The 20,132-nt window shown below is 35.4% G+C and overlaps 1 protein-coding gene across 12 annotated transcripts in view; it reads left to right on the forward strand.

Annotated features, from left to right (window-relative positions):
• The window catches only part of LOC115343224, a 182,580-nt gene that overhangs the window by 34,775 nt on the left and 127,673 nt on the right, over positions 1-20,132 (forward strand). For 8 of the 12 annotated variants that reach the window (XR_005932626.1, XR_005932634.1, XR_005932625.1 and 5 more), the window contains 3 exons: positions 2,400-2,485; positions 4,748-4,827; positions 17,371-17,444. Coding sequence is in view for 1 of the 12 variants with exons in the window: in XM_041124170.1 (XP_040980104.1) it covers positions 2,400-2,485; positions 17,371-17,444 (160 nt within the window). In the remaining 11 variants the exon portion in view is untranslated. The remainder of the gene's footprint in view (positions 1-2,399; positions 2,486-4,747; positions 4,828-17,370; positions 17,445-20,132) is intronic. The other 4 variants (XR_005932624.1, XR_005932627.1, XR_005932628.1 and 1 more) reach the window with 1 other exon arrangement.

Consider the following 20,132-nt stretch of genomic DNA (forward strand, 5'->3'; position numbering starts at 1 on the left):
ATATGACTATAGATGTGTAAGGTTTCTGAGATGACTAACGTGAAATCCTGTCAGGCACCTTGAAACCATTGATCTTAAACACCTTTCTTTGAACAGCTGCTTGTTTTGAGATTATTTCAGCTAAAGATTGGCATGAAGAGTTTTTTAATAAATGGATTATCTATATGTAGGACTTCCACTGATGTTTAAGAGGCCCTTAAATAAGAGAGCAAAATTCTACAAGTGACTCTCTTGGAAAAGGTGGGAAGACTTTATAAATAAAGTCTGGGAGTTGGGTTCGCTGTCTCCTGTGAAAGGTGTATTTAATTATTTACTTTGTGTACTTAAAACTGTATTAGAGAAGGATTAGGTGACGCAGTAAGTCTTCTGTAGGCCTAACAGCTATGGCACTTACTCTTTTTAAAGACTATTCACAACTGTAGACTTGATGACAATTAAATAATTCTGCTGTTCCTAGTAAGCCAGGTATGTACTGTTACTTCCCTGTGCATTAGTGTAGGGTGACTTGCTCAAGGTCATACAATCAATCAGGGTCTGAATTCAAGAGTTGGTTTTTTTTCCTAGTGCTTTCTCAGATCGCGACTGTAGCAACTGTAGTCTTTGCTTGGTACTGTAAGTATCTTGACGCTCACTGTGTGAATAAATACATTATGGGCAAACCTCCTGAAGGCTTGTGTCAAACAGGAAAACATTTGCACTAGAAATGTTTATCTCTTCTTTCTTCCTTAAAGGGTCACTGATGTTCGTTCTCTGCGCTGTTAAAGAAGAAAAGTTGAATGGGTCCGCCCCCCCCCCCCCTTTTTTTTTTTTTTTAACTTGATTTTCCATCCCTAATGACAGTTATACTAGCCTTGTGACTATAGTGCACTGCTAAAAGTATCTTCTCAGTGTTAAACATTTCCTTTGTAACTGTGTGGCACAAGAGCTATCAATTAATAATAATAAGTTTAAAAAAGGTTGAACAGAGGAGCCTTTCCAAAACTGTTAGTGCATTAAGAACCTGGAGTTATTCTGTAAGCAGTGTGGTTCTCATTCATTGCCCAGAGAATAAATACTGCTACTACAGCAAAAGCTAATGGAGAGAAAGATGTTATTTAATGTCCTTGCAGAGGCAAAGACTTAACTTTTATCTTGCCATATAATGATAAAGTTATGGCACTGTGGAGATAACTGCGGCATTCGCAACTGGAAATTTATCACTTTAAGGTATTCTAGCTAGGGTAAAGTATTACAGTTAGAACATTATCTTTCTTTCACACTTCACCCTGCAGAATTTGAGACAAACTACTATTTCTTGGTTTTGTCCTGAATTATTCAGCAACAGCTTTCCAACACAAAATATTCCTGCCATGATGGGAAGTTACCTACCAAAGCATTCTCCTGTCTTCTGGTTTGTATTATAAAATGCTTCAAGTTTTCTCTCATTAAGAACATGACCAAAACAGCCTTCTTGCAGGTTTTGCAGGGAACAGAAGTTATTTAATTGTGAAATTTGAGTTCCTGCAGGATGGGTTGGTATAAAATGATCATGAGTAATTGTAGCATTACGTATTGTTTGCTGTGTCGGTCGTGACAAAAACCACATGAGATGGCATTGGTTCCGTTACACCTGAATGAAAAGAGGAAAAAGCCCCCCTGTTTTGTGTAATGCTGTCAACATAATTTCTCAGGCTTTGCAGTACTTCTTACAGTGGGATCCTGAAGAACATTTCAGAAAAGGAAGAAAAGTAAAAGCCATTAAACTTACATCTATGCCAACCTGAATGTTAATGCTGTATTTGCATAGATACGATACACTAAAATGAAGAAAACAATGGTGTAGGCATTTAAAAATTTTAGGAAATAGTCCAGAAAATAACTTGGTGTACTAACTGAAGGCTTGAAATTGTACTGGGAAAATTCTAGGGAAAAGTCTAGATACTATTGTTTGAACTGAGAAAGTGAGATGTGCCCATTCTGAAAGTTCAGGTAGAGATAACTATTTACTTCACTCCCAGTAAGATTTTTAGTTCTAAAAAGGAAGAGCAGATAAGACGTTCAGATGTGAGACAGTTTGATACAACTTCTGGTTGCAAAGTCTTTTGACTGTTGAGTTGTACATTCTGACTTTTTTCTGGTTTTATGATTTGGCTGGAATTACTGTAGGGGATGCTAATAGTTAGTGACCAGGATCCAATTTTGTTTACAGAAATAAATAATAGGAAATCATGAGAGAATCTTAATATATGTAAATCAAAATCCACCATATTCAAGTGCTGATGATCTTGCATTTGTTCTTAACTTATGAATGCAAAGGAAAACACTAGCACATCATAAATTACACCATTTTTGGCACTTTCCTTAGGCACTACAGAAATACTACTTTTTTTCTTCTTTTTTTTTTTTTTTTTCCCTTGTAGAAAGGAGGCAAAAAGCCAAGTGGCAGGATATCTGCTGAGAAAGCTGAGAAGATGACAGTCTTGCAGGAGAAAATGGAAGACAGCAGGTATGTGTGAATCAGTATTCCTACTGCTCAGCTGGAGAATGCTGTCTGCTGAAAGCAGTTTTATTTCTTTGCAATACACCATTTCTGATTGGTGTTATTCTCTTGGACAAATGGCCCTGTCTTTTTTTTAGGTGACCACTGTAACATAAAACTACCTGCCACATTTTATGCCAATACATCTTTACTTCCTTCTAACCTGGGCTTGTGCTTGCAAGAACAATATTTCTCAGTCCTTCAATTTGGAGAGCGTTTGGTGTTGGGTTTTTTTGGTGTTTGGCGTTTTTCTTAAGTGCTTTTCTTGTTTTATTACAGCTTTTTCCCCCCCTCTTTCAAATGAAGTCGGTGAGGGAGGTTTCACTACACCTTTAAAATTGCCATCAGATCTACTACCTGTTTTTTCAGCTAAGTTTTGCAGTCTGCTCTGACTTCTGTGTTGCTGTGATTACACTGAGTAATTACATCTAACCCTGCTAGTTTAAAACTGGTGTGTTTAAATGAAACTCCATAATTGCATTACATATGGTGTAGATAGACAGTTGAAAAGAATTAGGTAGAGAAGAAAAACTCCTTTGCTTACTAAATTAGTCAAAGTTTGCACGTGTGATTGGAACAACTGTGACAACATAAAAGTTATAATTTATTTAAGCACAGAAAATCCCTGCTGTCTGGGAAAAAAAAAAAAAAAAAAAAAACCCAAAACCTACTAGTTTGAGTTTACTGAAAATCTGGAATGGAATTAGGTGAATAAAGTAGTGTATTATGACCCTTTGTGGTGTTAATGTATTAGAAATAGACTCCAGCTGTAGATTTTCAGTGCGTGTTTGGCATATTTTCTGTGCTTTTACTGTTTGAAAACAAAACACCACCACTGGCACTGCATTTTTCTGCTTACAGGAAAGAATTATCTTGCACTGTTTCATAATTACAGGCTTAGGAAGGTATAGATATCTTATTTTGCATGTACTCTATAGTTTCATATTATGTTCCATGTTGAGATTCATGGACAGTATTTAATTAAAATGGAAGTATCAAAATTCTCTTTGAACATGTACCTTCAATTGTGGATGGACAAACGGCAAATTCCTTCATGCAGGAACGAGGTAGAATTATCATTATCATAAAAAGGAATTGGGATGTAATCCAAAAATGCACCTGAAGTTGCATCCTTATGGGTTAAAAAGAGAAAAGTTATTTCTAACTTCCATCAATGCAATTACATACAAATTGCAGATTGTCTAGATATTGATCTACTTCTACCTATCAGAATTCAAATCAGCTGTTGAGAAGTTTGTGATTTGTTTCATAAAAACTTTTGTGACATATTTCAGGTAGCTTCCTATTTCAACCCCCCAACAGTACTGACTTTGTACACTGACTATAGGGAAGTTTGTTTGTTTGGGGTTTTTTAATGAGAACAATCTGCGTAAACTAATGATTTTTAATGCTGCAAATAGAAGCCACAAATCCATTTCCAACTCTGCAACTCAGAAACTTAACTGCAGTCTGTAAAGTCTTACCTGGAGTAAGCTTTCCTTGCCCAGTGTCAAGGTCTAGGTGAACTTTTAAATCTTCTTATCCTGTTGTAGGGAAGAATAAGGCGTCTGCAGCAGCTCAACTTGGGAAAAGTGTTAGCTGTCCTTTATCATACTGGAACACTTAAAATGTAAAATTCTGTCTTGGGCTGATGGTTCATTTAGCTGTTATCTGCTTCAGATATTAGTCACAAACTTTCAAATCCTATTCCTTGTAATTCCAACTGGAAAAAGAAAAGATGCTCATTTTGCTAATGCAAAGGTATGGCAGGCAACTAAAGTAATAGGAGGCTTTTTAAAAAGTCAAGGTAGCTTTGAATAGCCTGGAAGAGTAAGAGAACTTGTAAATGTCAGGATACTGCTTTAGAGAAACTCTAGCTTTCAACAAAGAGAACATGACATCTACTGCTTTCTTAGGTTGAGGTGATCTATTCTGATACAACTGATTTCTGGAGTCGCACCAAAGCTAAATTTGGCTCAGCATGTGTAACTTGCTTTGTATGTGTGTTAAAAAGTATAGTAGAAACGGTTTTTTGAGCAGCGTTATTTCCTCAGAACAAGAAGTAATCTGTTTCTTTCATGATACCGCTTAGATGTGAATTAAAAATACGTTTTTAGCTTTTGGATAACTTTATGGCTTTTCAGTTGTTTTCTGAGAGAATGCATATGCAGGTAGACCTCTTAGTCTTACTTTTTATGTTCAGTATTCTCATACAGATATTTTTGCTAGGTGACTAACTGGAAGAACAAACTGTCATGTCAAGTACAGTGAATAAACCTTCCTTTTTATAAGTACCATATGAGAACACAGTAAGTAAAAACTCTGGTTTCTCGTAACCATTTAATCGATATGCAACTCTGAAAGCAATACTGAATCTTCCATGATCCAGCCACAGATGTGCTTGCATTAAGGCTGTGGTATGAGATGATAGTAAATGAAATTGCAGCTACAGCAGCAAGTATTAGGGGGAAATGAAAATTCCTGACTCAGAGGAGCAGGGCAATGACAGAAAGACTCCTCATTATAGATCTTTTCATATGGAGAAGAATGACTAGTAAATGAGGTTTCTGTGACACAAAGAGGATGGAAATACAGTTGGACGTTCATGCAGAAATTGTGCTCACTGTACAAAACAAATAGAAGAATAGGGGATATCTAATTTGCATTTCTTAACTGACAAAATGAGTATGGAGATATCCTCCGAGATGGATGACAGTTGCAACAGTTAAGAGAAAGGTATTGTTTAACTTTCCCATTATTTGGGTTTTGATGAAAGTGACTTTTACTGTAGCCTGCTTATTGGTAACTTTTTCCAGTGTTTGCTTTATTTACTGTACAATAGGTTACAGGCTTTTTAAAATACTGACTTGAGCAAATCTGCCATGATGACTAATTCTCCACCTTTTTCACTAGTTCAGCTAATAGCAAAGCATAAAATAATTATAATGGAACTTGCTGACATGAGCAGGCATAGCAATTCCAGTGTCTAATCAGGTTGTTCCCACTGATTTGCAATAGCTTCTCTGTAGCAGACAAGGTATTTTTTCATCTTTAACCAGTATGAGAAGTCACGTTTATAACAAAATAGACAGGACAATGTGCATTGGCTAATAATAGAAATCAGAGGTACCTAACTACTTAAAGCACTTTCAAAAGTGCTTCGTTTAGTGCATGCAGCACCACTCTCTCTCATTTTTGCAGTGTGACCAGGGAATTTAGTGTAGACTGGATTTTTTGTTTTGTTGTGTTTTTCCTTAAATGGCTTCACTTGGCTGCATTCCAACCCCTTAGTCTGAACCTATTTTGCTTTATCCTATTAAGTGGCCTAGAGAGTTGCGAATTCCCAGATTTCTGGATCTAGAATAGCTGGGGGTGCCTTCGCATAGGATGCCATCTCTCTTCAGTGATTTGTCTTTGGGCATAAGATACCTTTTTTTTTTTTTTTTTTTTTTTTTTTAAATACTTGAAAAAATAAAAAAAGAGAAGGCTGTCTTTCAGGCAAGATTAGTTGGACTTTTATACTATGATGTGAAGGGTATGTACTTGTGTGCTGAGAAGGGGATCTACCTTTTCAGGTACGTGAGAGGTACTTGAAATACTTGACTTTGTCTTAAATATTTTATACAATCAAAGATCAGGAATAACCTATATAATCAATGTCTGTAGAAAAAAAGACAATGTTGAATTTTCAGATAGGTCACTTAATGTACTTGCAGCTGTCTCACACATCGATCTTCACCACCGTCTAGTGATTCCTTCAAACCTACAGTAAGCCATACACTGAGTCATTAATTAGCTTCACCTAGAAGTCAGTCTCTGCCTACAGCAGCAGCCACTCCATTATCATCTGGTGTATTTCAAACAATAGAAATGATTGAAACGGGAACTCCTACATTTCGATGAAGATTAAGAATGGCACGCCACCCTGTAATTTAGGTAGTTGTGCAAGTTTTCATTTGCATTAGCAGAATAGTGCAGATTGTGTTGAATTATTCCATAAAAATATCTTCAGGTTTTGAAAGATTTACTGTGCCATATGTATGTTATTTATTTTGGAGTGTTCTGGTTTGGTGGTGATGGATTTTGTGGTTGTTTTAAATGTGTCTTCTAAATGAAGATGAAACTAAGATTCATTAATTCTCTAGAAGCCTAGAGAGTGGCACATTTGAGTCTCAGTGCTGGTTTTAAGCCTTGAGAGCTACCTTAAAACTCTGAATTACCTTCATAGAATAGCTGAATTTAGCTTTAAATCTGTCAGTTCCATTTCCTTTATTAGTAAAATGAACTTCTTTCGTATGTGACGCTGACAGTTATTGCAAGCAAAGATTTGTTGTCACATGTTTTTGTTTTCTTCAGTTATGTGGTAAGTAGGGTCAAGTTTGTGTTATAATTAATTCAAACTAATTGAAATTTGCGTTTACTTGAAATCTGGGTGAAGCTGGCTGATGTAGCTTTACATATATTTTCCTGTGACTTGTATGACTTTGAATGGTTTAGACAGAATAGTACTTAATCATGCCAAAAGTGTAATTGGACGTTACATAGTCATGGCTTAAGATTGTTTTCATCGGGTTTTTTTGTCCCTTTAGCTTCTCCATCCATTTTCTGAACACTATTTTTAATCCATTGGGTACGCTTTAAAGCAGCACATTGTATGTTCACAGAAGGATGTCCATTTTTGGTGTCACTGCAGAGATCTTTTTTTATCAGGATGGTTGGTCAGAATACTTCTGTGTAGGAAAAAGAGGCAACAATAATTGAAGAAGCTTACTCAGTACTAAAAGTTGATTCAGTTATTTTAGAAGAACTGGAACTTACTTGGCACCTTATTCTGCAACTGTAACTCAGATCAGTGCTGCACATTTGAATTCAGGATTTTGAAGGAAAGTAATGTTTACAAAATTAAGACATTTGTTGATAATAGTGGCAGGGCTATACAAACTTCTTTTTTTCCCCGTTAAGACATATTTAGTTTTAGTTTTAGAACAAAAATGTTGTTTTATACACAAGATAGTGTGTTGTCATCTGGGATATGCAAAATTGTTGCAGCTAGTGATATGGCAGACTTTCTGTGGCTGCAAATAATATTTTCTAGAAATCTCATGACAGCAGTCGGCAAACAAAATACTTTGTGTTATAATTTATGCTTTGGACTTTAACATTTTATATGCAATGTTGCATCAAAAAATGTAGGTCCTATGTATGAGTTACATGCAAGTGGAAAGTTGGTTTATCTAATCACAAGGCACACTTTTTTATTCCATTACTCATTTTAATACATTGTTTTAAATAGATTAGTCTCAGCTGTTGAGGTAGAAGCAGCTTGTTATTTTTCCATAGCAAAGGTCACTATGCATCAGGGTAGTCAGGTGGCTGGCAAATAAAACTTAAAATAAGTTTTATATGGCCATCTTGCTTTACTTGAAAAGGATTCTTTTAATTGCCTGATCATTTTATTTATGCAGGAAAATTCCTTGCATATTACAGAATTACACTGTGTGACAGAGATCCCTGTCAATTCATGAAGAATATTGAATAGCTGAAGAGGACGGGCTTGATTTAATGTATGAAATATGGGACTTTACCCAACAACGTATGAAAGTTGTATATGAATCTTTGACTGGGTTGGCTGGTGTGAAGATGGAAGAGGAAATGTCAACTTCCTTTATTATTTATTCTGAGCGATATTAATTACCTGTTTTGTGGTTGGAAAAAAGCAGCCACATGCAGAACCTAGCCAAGCACCAAGCCCTAATCCAATCAGTCTGATGTATGCAGAAAGTTTACAGAATGACCTTGTGCATAATTACTCATTTGATGGCTGTTAGTAAATGGCACAAATGGAATCTGACATACATTAGAACACATTAATGATTGCCTTCCTCCCTCCATCCTCTTCTGTACAGAAAAATGATTTTAATTAAGACTTCCGTGATTAGTCATTTAATCAGTCATTAGGCCAATACAGATGGAGTCAATTAATTTTTTTACACTTGAATAGAGACTTGATGCTACTGCAAACCGTACAATCTACTTTTTTTTTAATGTTGTATCATGGGCAATTGCCTTGATGTCTGTCTAGTAAGTGTACATCACTCTTCCAAAAACTGGATAGCATTTATAGCACATCAGTATTATGGCAACTATAGGTATGTTTTATTACATGCTATCTGAATTTTAATGAATCGGTTCAGGTTTTGAATTCAGACTGATGGTTGTTCTTGTTGTGGAGTATCCTTTATTTTTTAAAGAGTAGTGGGGCAGAGTTGCCTTTTTGAAGCAAATGTATTCAACATCTCCTAATGTATTGTTATTACAAATGATAATACTTTGTGTTTCAGTGCTAAATTTCATGCAAGAATTTCAAATGTTTTATGAATTTAAGGGCCTGTTTCATTTGGTTTGGGAAGACTACCTACTCGGCAGATTCAAAAAATGAGGTGTATATAGCTATGAAATTACTTGCTAAAAATCTTAAGAGGAGCTGTGATCACCATCCGTGTTAGATCAACAATATTTGACATGACTCATTGGCTGTAGATTAAAGTCATTGGTCATTTAAAGGACAAAAAGAGAACAGAAGTTGTCTTTTGGTTTTTCAGACTTTTAGAACTATTTTGGAATAGGTCTTCACCTATTGTGGTTGGCTGATATATCTTCTCTTTAAAAGATAGCACTCCAAAACAATATCAAAGCTTGTTTAAAAAAGACAAAGCAACTGTTATTTCTATTCTACGAGCAATTAAATACAGAGAAAATTAATAAACTGATGAAATTTCCATTATGTTTTTATTGTCTGCTGTATGTTGGCTCATAAAGCAGCATTGGTTGTTTCTAGTGGTGCACATTTGTTGAGATCTTATTGCCCTATTTAAAAAAAACACAAGAGCTCCAGACTTTCTTCTTGAGGATACATTGTGGATAAAACCAAAAATAAAATATGATATAAATGATTAAAAGAAGCGTTGTCTTGAATCCACACTCTTGCCACTCCTGCCAAACTAAGTTCAGCAATGAACTAAATCTGGGAGGACAAAAGAAAGCACTTACTGGTAGAATGGTACATAAATTGATCCCATCTGAAGATACCCGTGAAAAAGGAGCAAGAATTGTAATTCTGAGTTTCTAAAGCAAAGTGTCACTGTTATGGAATTGTGGAATCGTAAATTTATGATGGGTTTGAAAACAGCAGTACTGTATTCTTTAATCTTTAAGTAATTACTTATACTGTTTACAGTGCTACTTTTCACAAGAAAGAAGGATTTGGTGTATTGAAAAGGACTGAAGTGTATCATGCTTTGTATTGAACACGTTTGCATATCTGGGAATACTAGTCAGAGGAAGATTAGAATTAACATCTGCAGTGTATATTTCATAGATCTGCTCTTGTCCTCAACAAGAAATTGCTTTGTTCCTCCTTTCAGTTGATTCTTCATAGTGTTCCTTTGCAGAATTCATGCTCACTGACCATTATAGTTTCATGCAGACAAACACTGTGGAGTCATGCAAAGTGTTGATGCAGCCTCCAAAGTGGTAAGAAAATCTGCTTGGAAATTGTTATTTTTAAAGTGAGATTTTCAGGGATGGCATGCTGTAAAGACAGGCAAAGTAGCTTAGATCCTGAGAATACTGTTTTGTATAACCTTGGCAGACCTATGGAAGGTAGGGTGGGAGCAGTGAAAATCTTCGGTAGTACAGGAAACACACAGAAAATCATTTTAGTAGGTTTTGTTTATATTCAGGAGCGTAGAACAGAAATGTCTGTATTCTGTGCTTATGTTTAAGCAGTATTACAACTCCATCTGCCAACTCCGTCATGTTTCATCCACATTTTCACTTACCGAGAAAGCAAGATGTGTTCAAGGGTAAAATTTTGAAAAGCAACTAGCTGTTTTCTCATTGGCTCCCACTCCTTGGCTCATGCTTATTTAAAGCATAGTGTTTGGTGAGCCAGATAGTCTAGCTACTGTGGATATCCTTCCTGATCATCAGGTTGCAAAGAAGGGAAGAAGCAGAATGTCTCCCCCATAACAACTGAATGAATTGCAAACAAGATACGAGTTTGCTCCATCAAATAATAACCTGGTATGCTAGTTATGAGACGAACAACTGCAAATGGGAAAGTGTTTGTGCAGTAAGTACAAGGAGGTCTGGTACATTTGGTTTGCGTTTTAAATGTGTCTGAATAATTACTGTTGAGCAGTTAATTAGAAAGATCCTAATATAAGGCTAGCCCATGGCATGAGAAGATTGCAAAAAGAATGACTTATGAGTCCCTGTCTGGAAAAATTACTTGATAAAAAAAGGACAATCAAATGCTGAGGCACTGTGATCCCCTAATAGAGAATAGGAAAGCAATTCAGCTGGACTGCCAACAAACAGGCTCTGTGGAATGGTAGCTTGAAATAAGTACAAGTGGAGATCCCGCTGTATAAAGTAGTACATGAATTAGTTTATTAATTCACTGCCACCCAAACCTCTTGAGTCCATTTCCAATGTAAATTAAAAACAAGGCAATTAAAATCCATGGGAGTAAATGGGGTTAAGAGTCTATGCTAACAGCAAATTTTTGTAGTTGGTGTTTCTGCTCCATTTTGCTGTGTTGTTACCATGCTGGGAGATAAAAGGGAGCTGTCCAGCCTCAGTATTTGAGTGGCTTCCTGTTAGGTCAGATCCTCACCATGTGAGTAGTTTGTTTTAATGTTGTCTTGGTGGGCTGTTGCAGAGGCAGAAGGGAAAGGAATAGATTGATTTGTGTCTGTCTTAAGAAAGATGGGAAAAATGAGCCCCGTCTTGTCTAGCCCAGGAATAATAAATAAAAGCAGGTGTGAGGTGTTGGAATTGAAAACAGCTGGATATGACGGATGTGATCTGACTTCTCTAGAGCTTCAGTCTTTAATCCCTGTGGCTCAGTGTGAATATTTCCCTCCTGATGAAATGCAGAAATAATAAATAGAACACAGCATATGGAAGGGTTCCTAGACTGAGAAAGGAGGAGGGAACAAACCACAGTTAACTCTCTTTATGCTCACTTTTCCTTGTATATGTATAGCCCAGCAACCTTTCTTACTGCATTCTACTAATCCTCATTGTCTGTTTCTTGGTGTTTGCAGCAAGGCATGTCATGCTAAGATGAAAAAATTAGAAGCCTTTGGAAATTTGTGTTGCAACTGGAATCTACCTTCATCCAGAGCTTTGTTTTTGAAGACGTATAATGATCCCCTCCCCATTTTGGATGTAGCTTTTGCACATAAACGCTTCTTCCCAATTAAAGTAAACACTGAACCATCACTATAAATTGCAATGAAATGCCTCTCTGTACCATTAAAATGATCTGATATTCAATTAAAGTACAGAGTCATCCAGCCTTATTCTGTAGCTTGAATGTTGTCAAATCCTGACCCTTGTAGTCTGCCAGAGGATGGGTTTGTCCACTGGAAAAAAAGCCATCTGCTTTGGAGCGTTCCATACAAGGAATGGATAGGAAGAGCAATTCAGTTGATTAGAGCTAACATGGTATTTGAGATGACATCAAATGATTCATTACACTTGTCTGAGACAGCAGGATTCGAAAATAGGCATAGTGCAATTCTATCCTACCCACTAATGTTTTTTTATTTAACCTGGGTTTAAAATGCTTTGTATGTTGGAATGAATACTTTGGCGTGGATGTGAAGTAGTATGTAAAAGAAACAAAGAAACGCCTGCTGAAGTAAATGATATGTGGGTTCTTTCTTTCATGTTTATTCTATTCCAAGAGTAATGATAAGATTCATCAGGGTCACACTTGGAAGCTGTCTTGCAAAGTAGATCATTTAGAAAAACGCTTTGGCACCCTGCTGTTTTGTCATATATTCCAAGCTGGTTGTGCCAAAAGAGAATTGTAGAAACTGCTGTCATAGAGTACAAAATCATTGGATTTATAATAGGGAGCCAGTGGCGAGAATTCATTATACATTCACACCTGCAGATAAAGAGCATCTAAAATTGGAAGTTTTATTCCACTCATCTTTGATCCTGATATTATTAGATGATATTAGCATCATCCTACACTAGATTCTGGAATTGGAGCAGATACGAATTCCATCCATTAATTTTTTCATGTAAGTCATTCTTTCTATACAGCAACTGTATCCTGTATTTAGAGCGGTAATTCTGGATACTGAGACCTTTGGTTTCTGTTGTTATACTGTATGGTCCTAGTCTCCTATATGTAATTTAACTTTTGTAAACTAATAATATAAAAATCACGCAACTCAAATCATTTCACGATCCTGAAAGAAACTTTTTCATACTTCTGAAGTATTTGGAATCATTTCATCAAGTTCTAGACATGAAGTGATATCTTTACATAGAATTTGCTAATTTAGGCTCTTTATTTGTATTTGTAAATACATACCTCTTTGTCAAAATACCACTTAAACAGTAACACAGACTAAGACTAGGAATTCTCCTTAATCTCAACCTAACCTTGGGAGCCCAGATTCTCTGTTTCAGCTGAATAATTGTGATACTAGTATCCCAATTCAGATCCTCCTGCCCAGTTTTAGAGATTAAACCCCAAATTCTACATGTGCTGGTTCCTTTCCTTATCCTGCAATAGCTATGTTATTAATTTACACTTCTACATGTTCATACAGAGCTATTTCAAACAGAACTACAAAATTTGGGCCAAGTTTGTATCTTGTGTAAAATAGCCATAGTCATATTGAAACTGATTGGTAACAGCTGAGTATTTCACCAGTTGAATCTAGTTAAAGATGAAAATTATTTGCTATGAAGAATGATCACAGCCAGTCAATTCTGCATTTCTAGCTGTTTGAGAGCTAAATTTTCAAAGCTTGTACAGGGAATTTTTGCACAGTTCCTGTTCCTTGCGTAATGGCTGGAGATACACGACTTAAGTGTTTCAGTAGCCATCATCTGTGACAACTTGCGTTGCCATAAAGAGAGTTTATAGCAAAATAAAGGAAAGATCTGCCACCTGAAAGTTCTAATTTGTACCCTGGGGAAAGTTAAAACAGGAATGCGGATTTTTGTCTATTGTTGTAAGGGAATTGGTAGTTTACTCAGATGAATTTAGGCAATATTATCTAAAGCTTTATAGGCAAATACTGTACAAACTTTGTGAAGGCAATTAAATATCTAATAGCAGTCCAATTAAATTATTTTTATGACTAGACGATGAGTTACTGCTGGTTTATTTGTAGGCAGCCATTTAAGTAAATCCTAAAGGTTACATACTGCACAAAAAAAAATCTAAATTCAAGGTCCTGAAGACCTCTGTTTTAAATACTCATTCAGTCTGGACATTTTTTACCATATAGACTCTGTATTCAGCTAAGAAATCAGCAGTGCGTTGAATTTTTCTGATTTTAATTGATGGGGAAAATGGAATACGAGTTAATTATCCAGAAATAATTCCACTTGATAACTTCCACAAGAGTGTGTAGATTTACTTGTGTGGTCCATCTTAGTATTAGTTTGTGATTTTCATCCTGAAAACTTAGAGAAATTAAACCCATATCTGTTGAATTACATGCTTTTTAAGTAGACTATAAAATAAAACTAGTAGTGTAGCACTAAGATAGCAGCCAAAATTGAAGCCGGAATAGCAGTTTGTACTGAGTCATGCAAACTTACCATTGTCTTTGTCTCCCAAAGGTCATGGTACTGACATAACAATAAGAGTGGTAGAATGCACATCTGTAGAGTGTGGAGATGCCCCTGCATTTCTGAGAGAGATTGATAGGAAATCATTAATGCAGTTTATAAAAAGAAGGCAATTCAATTGATAGATTCACCTATAACTGAGGATCAGACTGGCTATCCCTAGAACTAAAAGAGACACCGTATGAAATGTAAGGTTTTCGAAATGTGTAATTTTGGAAAACAGAATGTTAAAAATAAGATTTTACAGGTCCACAGATTAAATTAGTTGGCTTCAAAATCCTGTTCACCAACAAGGAATCCTCCTGGAATTTATAGAACAGCTTGTCGTTCACAGTGCATTGGACACATTCATCATTTTATCTGCTTGTGGAATATCTTCTGGTAGACTGAGATTTATTTTTTCCATATACGTGAAATGACTGGCAAGATTCAGTCACTTCTGCGGTACATTCTTTGGCAAATACTTGCTGGACTCTTTTTCAGCAAATGCTCGTATTAAATAGTTTGTTGTTAGGAGAGGTATATGCCTAGCTGTAGTTAACTCATTGAAAATCTTACGGAAAGTCTGTGGAACAATTTTTGTTTGCTGCTTTACTCCATGTGTAGAGAGGGACTTGAAGCAGTAGTGACCCTGTCTCTTGAACTTCAGTCTTATGGCAGAGTCCACCAAGAAGTAAAGCACTCTCTTTTGAGACCCTTCCTAAGCAGCAGTGAGTTGGAATGCCTTCATACAGGTGGAATATACCTGTTTTTCTTTCCCTTTTCAAGTGCTCATTTGTACAACTTTGATTAACTATGAAGACTTTTAAATCAAACTAGATGGCAGATTCTACAACCCCTCCCATGATATATTTGATCTATGGCTGCTGAAGTTCTAACAAAGAAAAGAGAAAATGATACTCCATTTCTAATTAAAGAACTAATTTTCCTTTGCAAATAGACTTTTTATCTCAGCTACAGTGTTAAGGATCAATGGGTTGTCACATGTATGTCTTTTTAGTAAATGCCAGCTGAGATGACATTAAAGTGATAGACTGATCACTGTAATCAATGCAATTCAAAATTACTTTATGTCTTAAATGAACTTGGTTCCTTTCTGTGGTTCTCCTACAGTTAACATTGTCTGAGCAATGCAGTACAAGGTTACATCTTAGTTTGAAATAAAAAGTGATGATGATATGGAAATAAAATTTTTTTACATAGGTGCAGGTTTTGCAGTTTTTAACTCCTGGTTTTATGCAATTCAAAGGACCTCGCTATATATTCTTATCGCAAAAAAAACCAAATAAGAGCAAAAAAATAAATTTAAAGTAGAAGAAAATGTGAAGCTTCCCCTTTCTTCCCCTGTGCACTACCTTCCTCCCATAAAAAGAGTGGCCAAGGCTTACTAAGATTTTTATTTGCTTAGTTGTCTTATGTTAAGCCATGAATATTGACATTCCAAAACACAGTAATTACTCAACTCAAAGGCAATCAGAATTGGTTTTTAAGCACAAATGTGTGGTTCATCTTAAAAGCATAACTGAGTATGTTGTGCAGTGCCTGTACATTTAATGCCAAACATAGCCTTATCCATACTATTTAAAATGATACTGATATGTTTTAGTCTCCCGTAAGCACATCTTCCCTGGCTTCTGACACGGCGATGCATCTGTGAAAAAAGACAGTTCTACTGATGATGCAGTTGGTGGTGATACAGGAGGGCAAACATAACACCAGAGAACAGTCTAATTTTGAACTAAAGGAATCTTTCCATACCATTATTCTCACAGTCTAATCAGTGTCTTTAAAATCTATTTATGCGGAATACTTCAGAACTCTTTTCTTGTTCTGGTTTTATTTTTTCAAAACCCTAGAGGTTCTGTAAAAACTCTCAGGATCCTTGTAAACCTTTTTATTTCTCTTAAAGTTGGCAGACTGACAGGCTTTAGTTATGCTTAGTGCTAAATTATTTATCTTCCTTTTCCCTCCTTGCCTGACTTCTGAATCTTTAACTTGACTCTTGGGATGTATATTTTTTTTACTTCCCCCACCCCCACCCTTTAAAGTGAAGCCATTTTTATCTTTTGTCTTTAGTGTTTTACCATTTAAAAAAAAGTACATGTAAAATTTGAATGTATAAGTATGTTTAAGACGCAGTATCTGATTTTTTGTAATGTAATTCTGAGTCTAACAAGGTAACTAGGTCGTATAAACCATTTTATGCTTACTTGTATGTGATTCTTACTCATCACCTGCATTCAATAGTGGAACTCAGAATTATTTGTATTTTTTTAAAATACCATTCTATACTATCTCATATCATCTTATAGAACAGTCTTGAGGCTTTCTTCTCTAGGATCAAAATCTTTTAATTGCCAAGAGTTTTCAACAATGATGTTGAAATGCTGTTAAATAAAAAGTTAAGCACATAATCTCCTTTAAATCCAGCTCCCCACGAAGTACAATGTAGTGTCACTATATCAGTCTATTTTTTATGGGACATAAGCACAGAATTAAGTACCTTCCTAATAATGCTATTGTGTGCTTTAAGTTATGTATGTCCTAGTAACTTTCAAGTAGGAAAGAAGTGAATAAATGGTAGAAGAGATAACCTTTTTCATTTTCATTGCTCATCGGTAGTGAGAAGTGTTTATTTTTACAAAATACAAGGATAACTCCTTAAATACTAGCTTTTTTCAATGTTTTAAGCTTTCTTATGTACAAGGAGTTTCATACGCTAAAGTATCAACGTGTATACTGTAAGACGTGAATAATATGCTATTTTTATAAGCAGCTTTGTAGTCTACAGCGTAACATGGTCGTGACTGTGACTCGGGTAGCACTTGTTAGACACTTCCTTATTTATAATTTTTGAAGTATAATTTTTTTTATCTCACAAATATGTTTATACCTTTTAAAACAGTTACATCAATTGGTAATATTGCTTATTTTGACAAAGAAGGCAGCGTGGCTTCAGGATACTGAATGCTTTTGAAAATCCAGCCTAAAGGATTTGAAGTTTGTTTGCGACATCATTTTGAAAGTGGCCAAGTATTTCACATTACAGTGAACAATACAAAACATTTTACAGGAGGAAGTGTCTTGAATTGTCTTATGAGCTAGTAACACCAAGCTCTCATCAACATGTAAGTAAGCGTCATTATTGGTAGTAACAATATATTTATTCTAATCTTTAGATCTCACATGACATCCAAAGAATACAAGTTACAAAAGGATCAGCACTTCACAAAGAATTCTGAGACATTACAAGGTAAAGATCTTTTCTGTATTATCATATTCATCAACTGAAAAGCTGTAGAAGCTGGTTTATAGTATAATTTCAGGACTGAATGTATGGATCATGAAGATTATGTTAATCCTTAAATTACTTCTAGGATTAGTAAAGGAAGTCCGTGAAATTTTCCTAGAACTTTTTCTTTCAAAACATTTACCTTTAGTGTCTTGATTAAGTGTCTAACATGTATCTGACAATTTTGTGTGCTACTTTTCGTTGCATTCTGTGGTTTCTGATATTCTCTAAAACCATTATATTTATCTTATACATGATTATAAACAAGATTGTGGGAACCTTCAGTCTCCTGCTCTTACAACACCAAAAAGCAAAGTCACATATGGAAGAAAGCTTTTGTTGAAGTTTACTTTGAAAATAAGTACATGGCAGTAGTGTGAGAAAGTGTGACTAAATGCTTGTTCTAAAGGCTACAGAGGGAACAGGAGAAGCAGTGCTGTCCACTAGGTCCGGATCATCAGTTCACATCAAATAATGTCACTGAGTTATGCTAGTGAGGTTGTACCTACTTTAAGTCATAAAATTGGCAGTTACTGTCCAAGGGGAAATATTATTATCTCCTGACTGGAGGGAAAACATTAAAAAAACAAACAAACAAACAAAAACTTTCATTTCTTTAAAATGGATGATGTATACTTGTTTCTTGTGCCGTAGCGAGTTTTATTAGTCGTTTTAAAAGCTCAAGATATTTGCCGTTTCTTTAAAAACATGACTGACAAAAACAAAGACCATTGTTATCATAGGAGTCATGCTTCCTTGATATTTTTATTACTGTGAGCTTGAAGCATCCCATGCATACAGCATAAGAGTAATGGAATGGAAGATCAGCTTTCTTTGCTATTGTCGAATGCACGTTCTTAAAATAACCTTTTTTGGAACGTGTTTCCAAGGGGCATGATAAATTTCTCCATCAGTTGGTGTCTATAAGCCCTGATGCTAACTTTCCCTTCTAGCTTAAAGCTATGAATCTGCATACATGTGAATTTAAAATACGCAGAGTGTTCAAAATGCATCTTATTCATCTTGAATATTCTAGTTTTGTCTTTCTTCATTCCAAGCTGTTGACAAGGTAGATTTTCTTATCTTGTTTTATTAGATTGTTCAAATTGCCACGCATGATACTTGCTATAATACTTCTGTTTCATTTTTACTCACATTAGTATTAAACAGTAACTTTCTATTCTATTTTTGAAGTTGGTGACCTCTGAAGGATTTGGAACTCTGAAAGTTTCATTGGTGGAAAAATATCTGATATCATATTCTGGAAAGCCTATGGCTCATTAACTTATGTCTATTAATGGCTGCAAAATTCATAAACCTTTACATAATGATTTTCTTTAACTGTAGTGCTATTAATTTTTATGGTAATTTTAGTGTTATTTATGATCGTCAAAAGAGTCTGTTGGAAAAAGAGATAATTGCACACAGTTTCCAATTTGTAGATCCTCTATGCCTTACAGTAATTGTTGCAGGCTCTATTAAAGATTAAGGAGGTTACAAGCTTTGACTTTATAAGGTGAAAGTAATTCTTTGAAGGGAAAGTTATATTATTATTAATAGTGATTGGAATTGATTACTCAGAGCTATAGTAACTCATTCATGGATTCCATTCAGTTTTACTTCTTTAAAGGTTTAAAACATTTCTGTCTAATCTGAGGGATCCTAATTTCCTTTTGTCTGCCTGCTTACCAGTTATAGGAGCTTTTACACTCTTAAAAAAAACCACAAACACATACACAAGCAAACAAAGAAACCCCAAACCCCTGTAATTAGAAACAGTTCAGATTAAAAATTTAAATTACTATGTTAGCTTTAAAAAATACTGGAGAAAAAACAATCTGCACTTCTATTTATCTCTCCAGAATATACAGAATGTGTGGTAGTTCAAGATCTATCTGTATATGGCTTAGAGGTATTTAAAAAGACTATCGTCTAGATAATGTAATACACCAGAAATAGAGCAGCTAGCAGATACTTTCCGTAAGGTGCATAGTAAATACCCTATATTTTGATCCTTTTTACATGCACAGGGTAAAGCAAAGAAACATGTAATACAGGCAGGAGATGTTGAGTTTTAGGAGATGTTAGATTGTTTTATTTGGCATCCCACAGATTCATAGGTTCATATAAGAAATTCCTTTTCTGTTCATAATTCAGAACTAGCACAAAAAGCTGCAGCCTGAAGTCTCATTTAAGATTTGCAGGTGAAGAGACTACAGGTTCAGAGATTGATCGATCTGTAAGTTAGGATTTTTTTTTTTCTAGTGTAATTGCAATGTATATAGTATCTAAGATATTTCTTTCAGAGGTGTGGCACTATTTCTTGTTTTTCAATCTCATTCTGTGGGGGAAAGCAGTATTCCTTTAAAATTATTTCCATTGTCTAAGATCTACTTTGATTTTCAGACTTTCCAGCTATGGCTCTTTACACTACACAACCATCATGCATGTTTATTATTTGAGTTTAACCTTCCATCTGCTAAGGCAGAACAATGATTGTAGTCTTGTCTATTTGTCAGTGTTTTGAAGGCTGTCATTATTTTCTAGAAGATTTTGAGCTTGTACATCTGGTATGCGTGGACATTAGAGAGTCTAGGGCCATTTTTGTAAGAGTCCTCAGTTGAACTTTCTCTATTCACTACTTTTCTT

Source organism: Aquila chrysaetos, chromosome 6 (assembly GCF_900496995.4).
Source record: "Aquila chrysaetos chrysaetos chromosome 6, bAquChr1.4, whole genome shotgun sequence".
Taxonomy (NCBI): Eukaryota; Metazoa; Chordata; class Aves; order Accipitriformes; family Accipitridae; genus Aquila; species Aquila chrysaetos.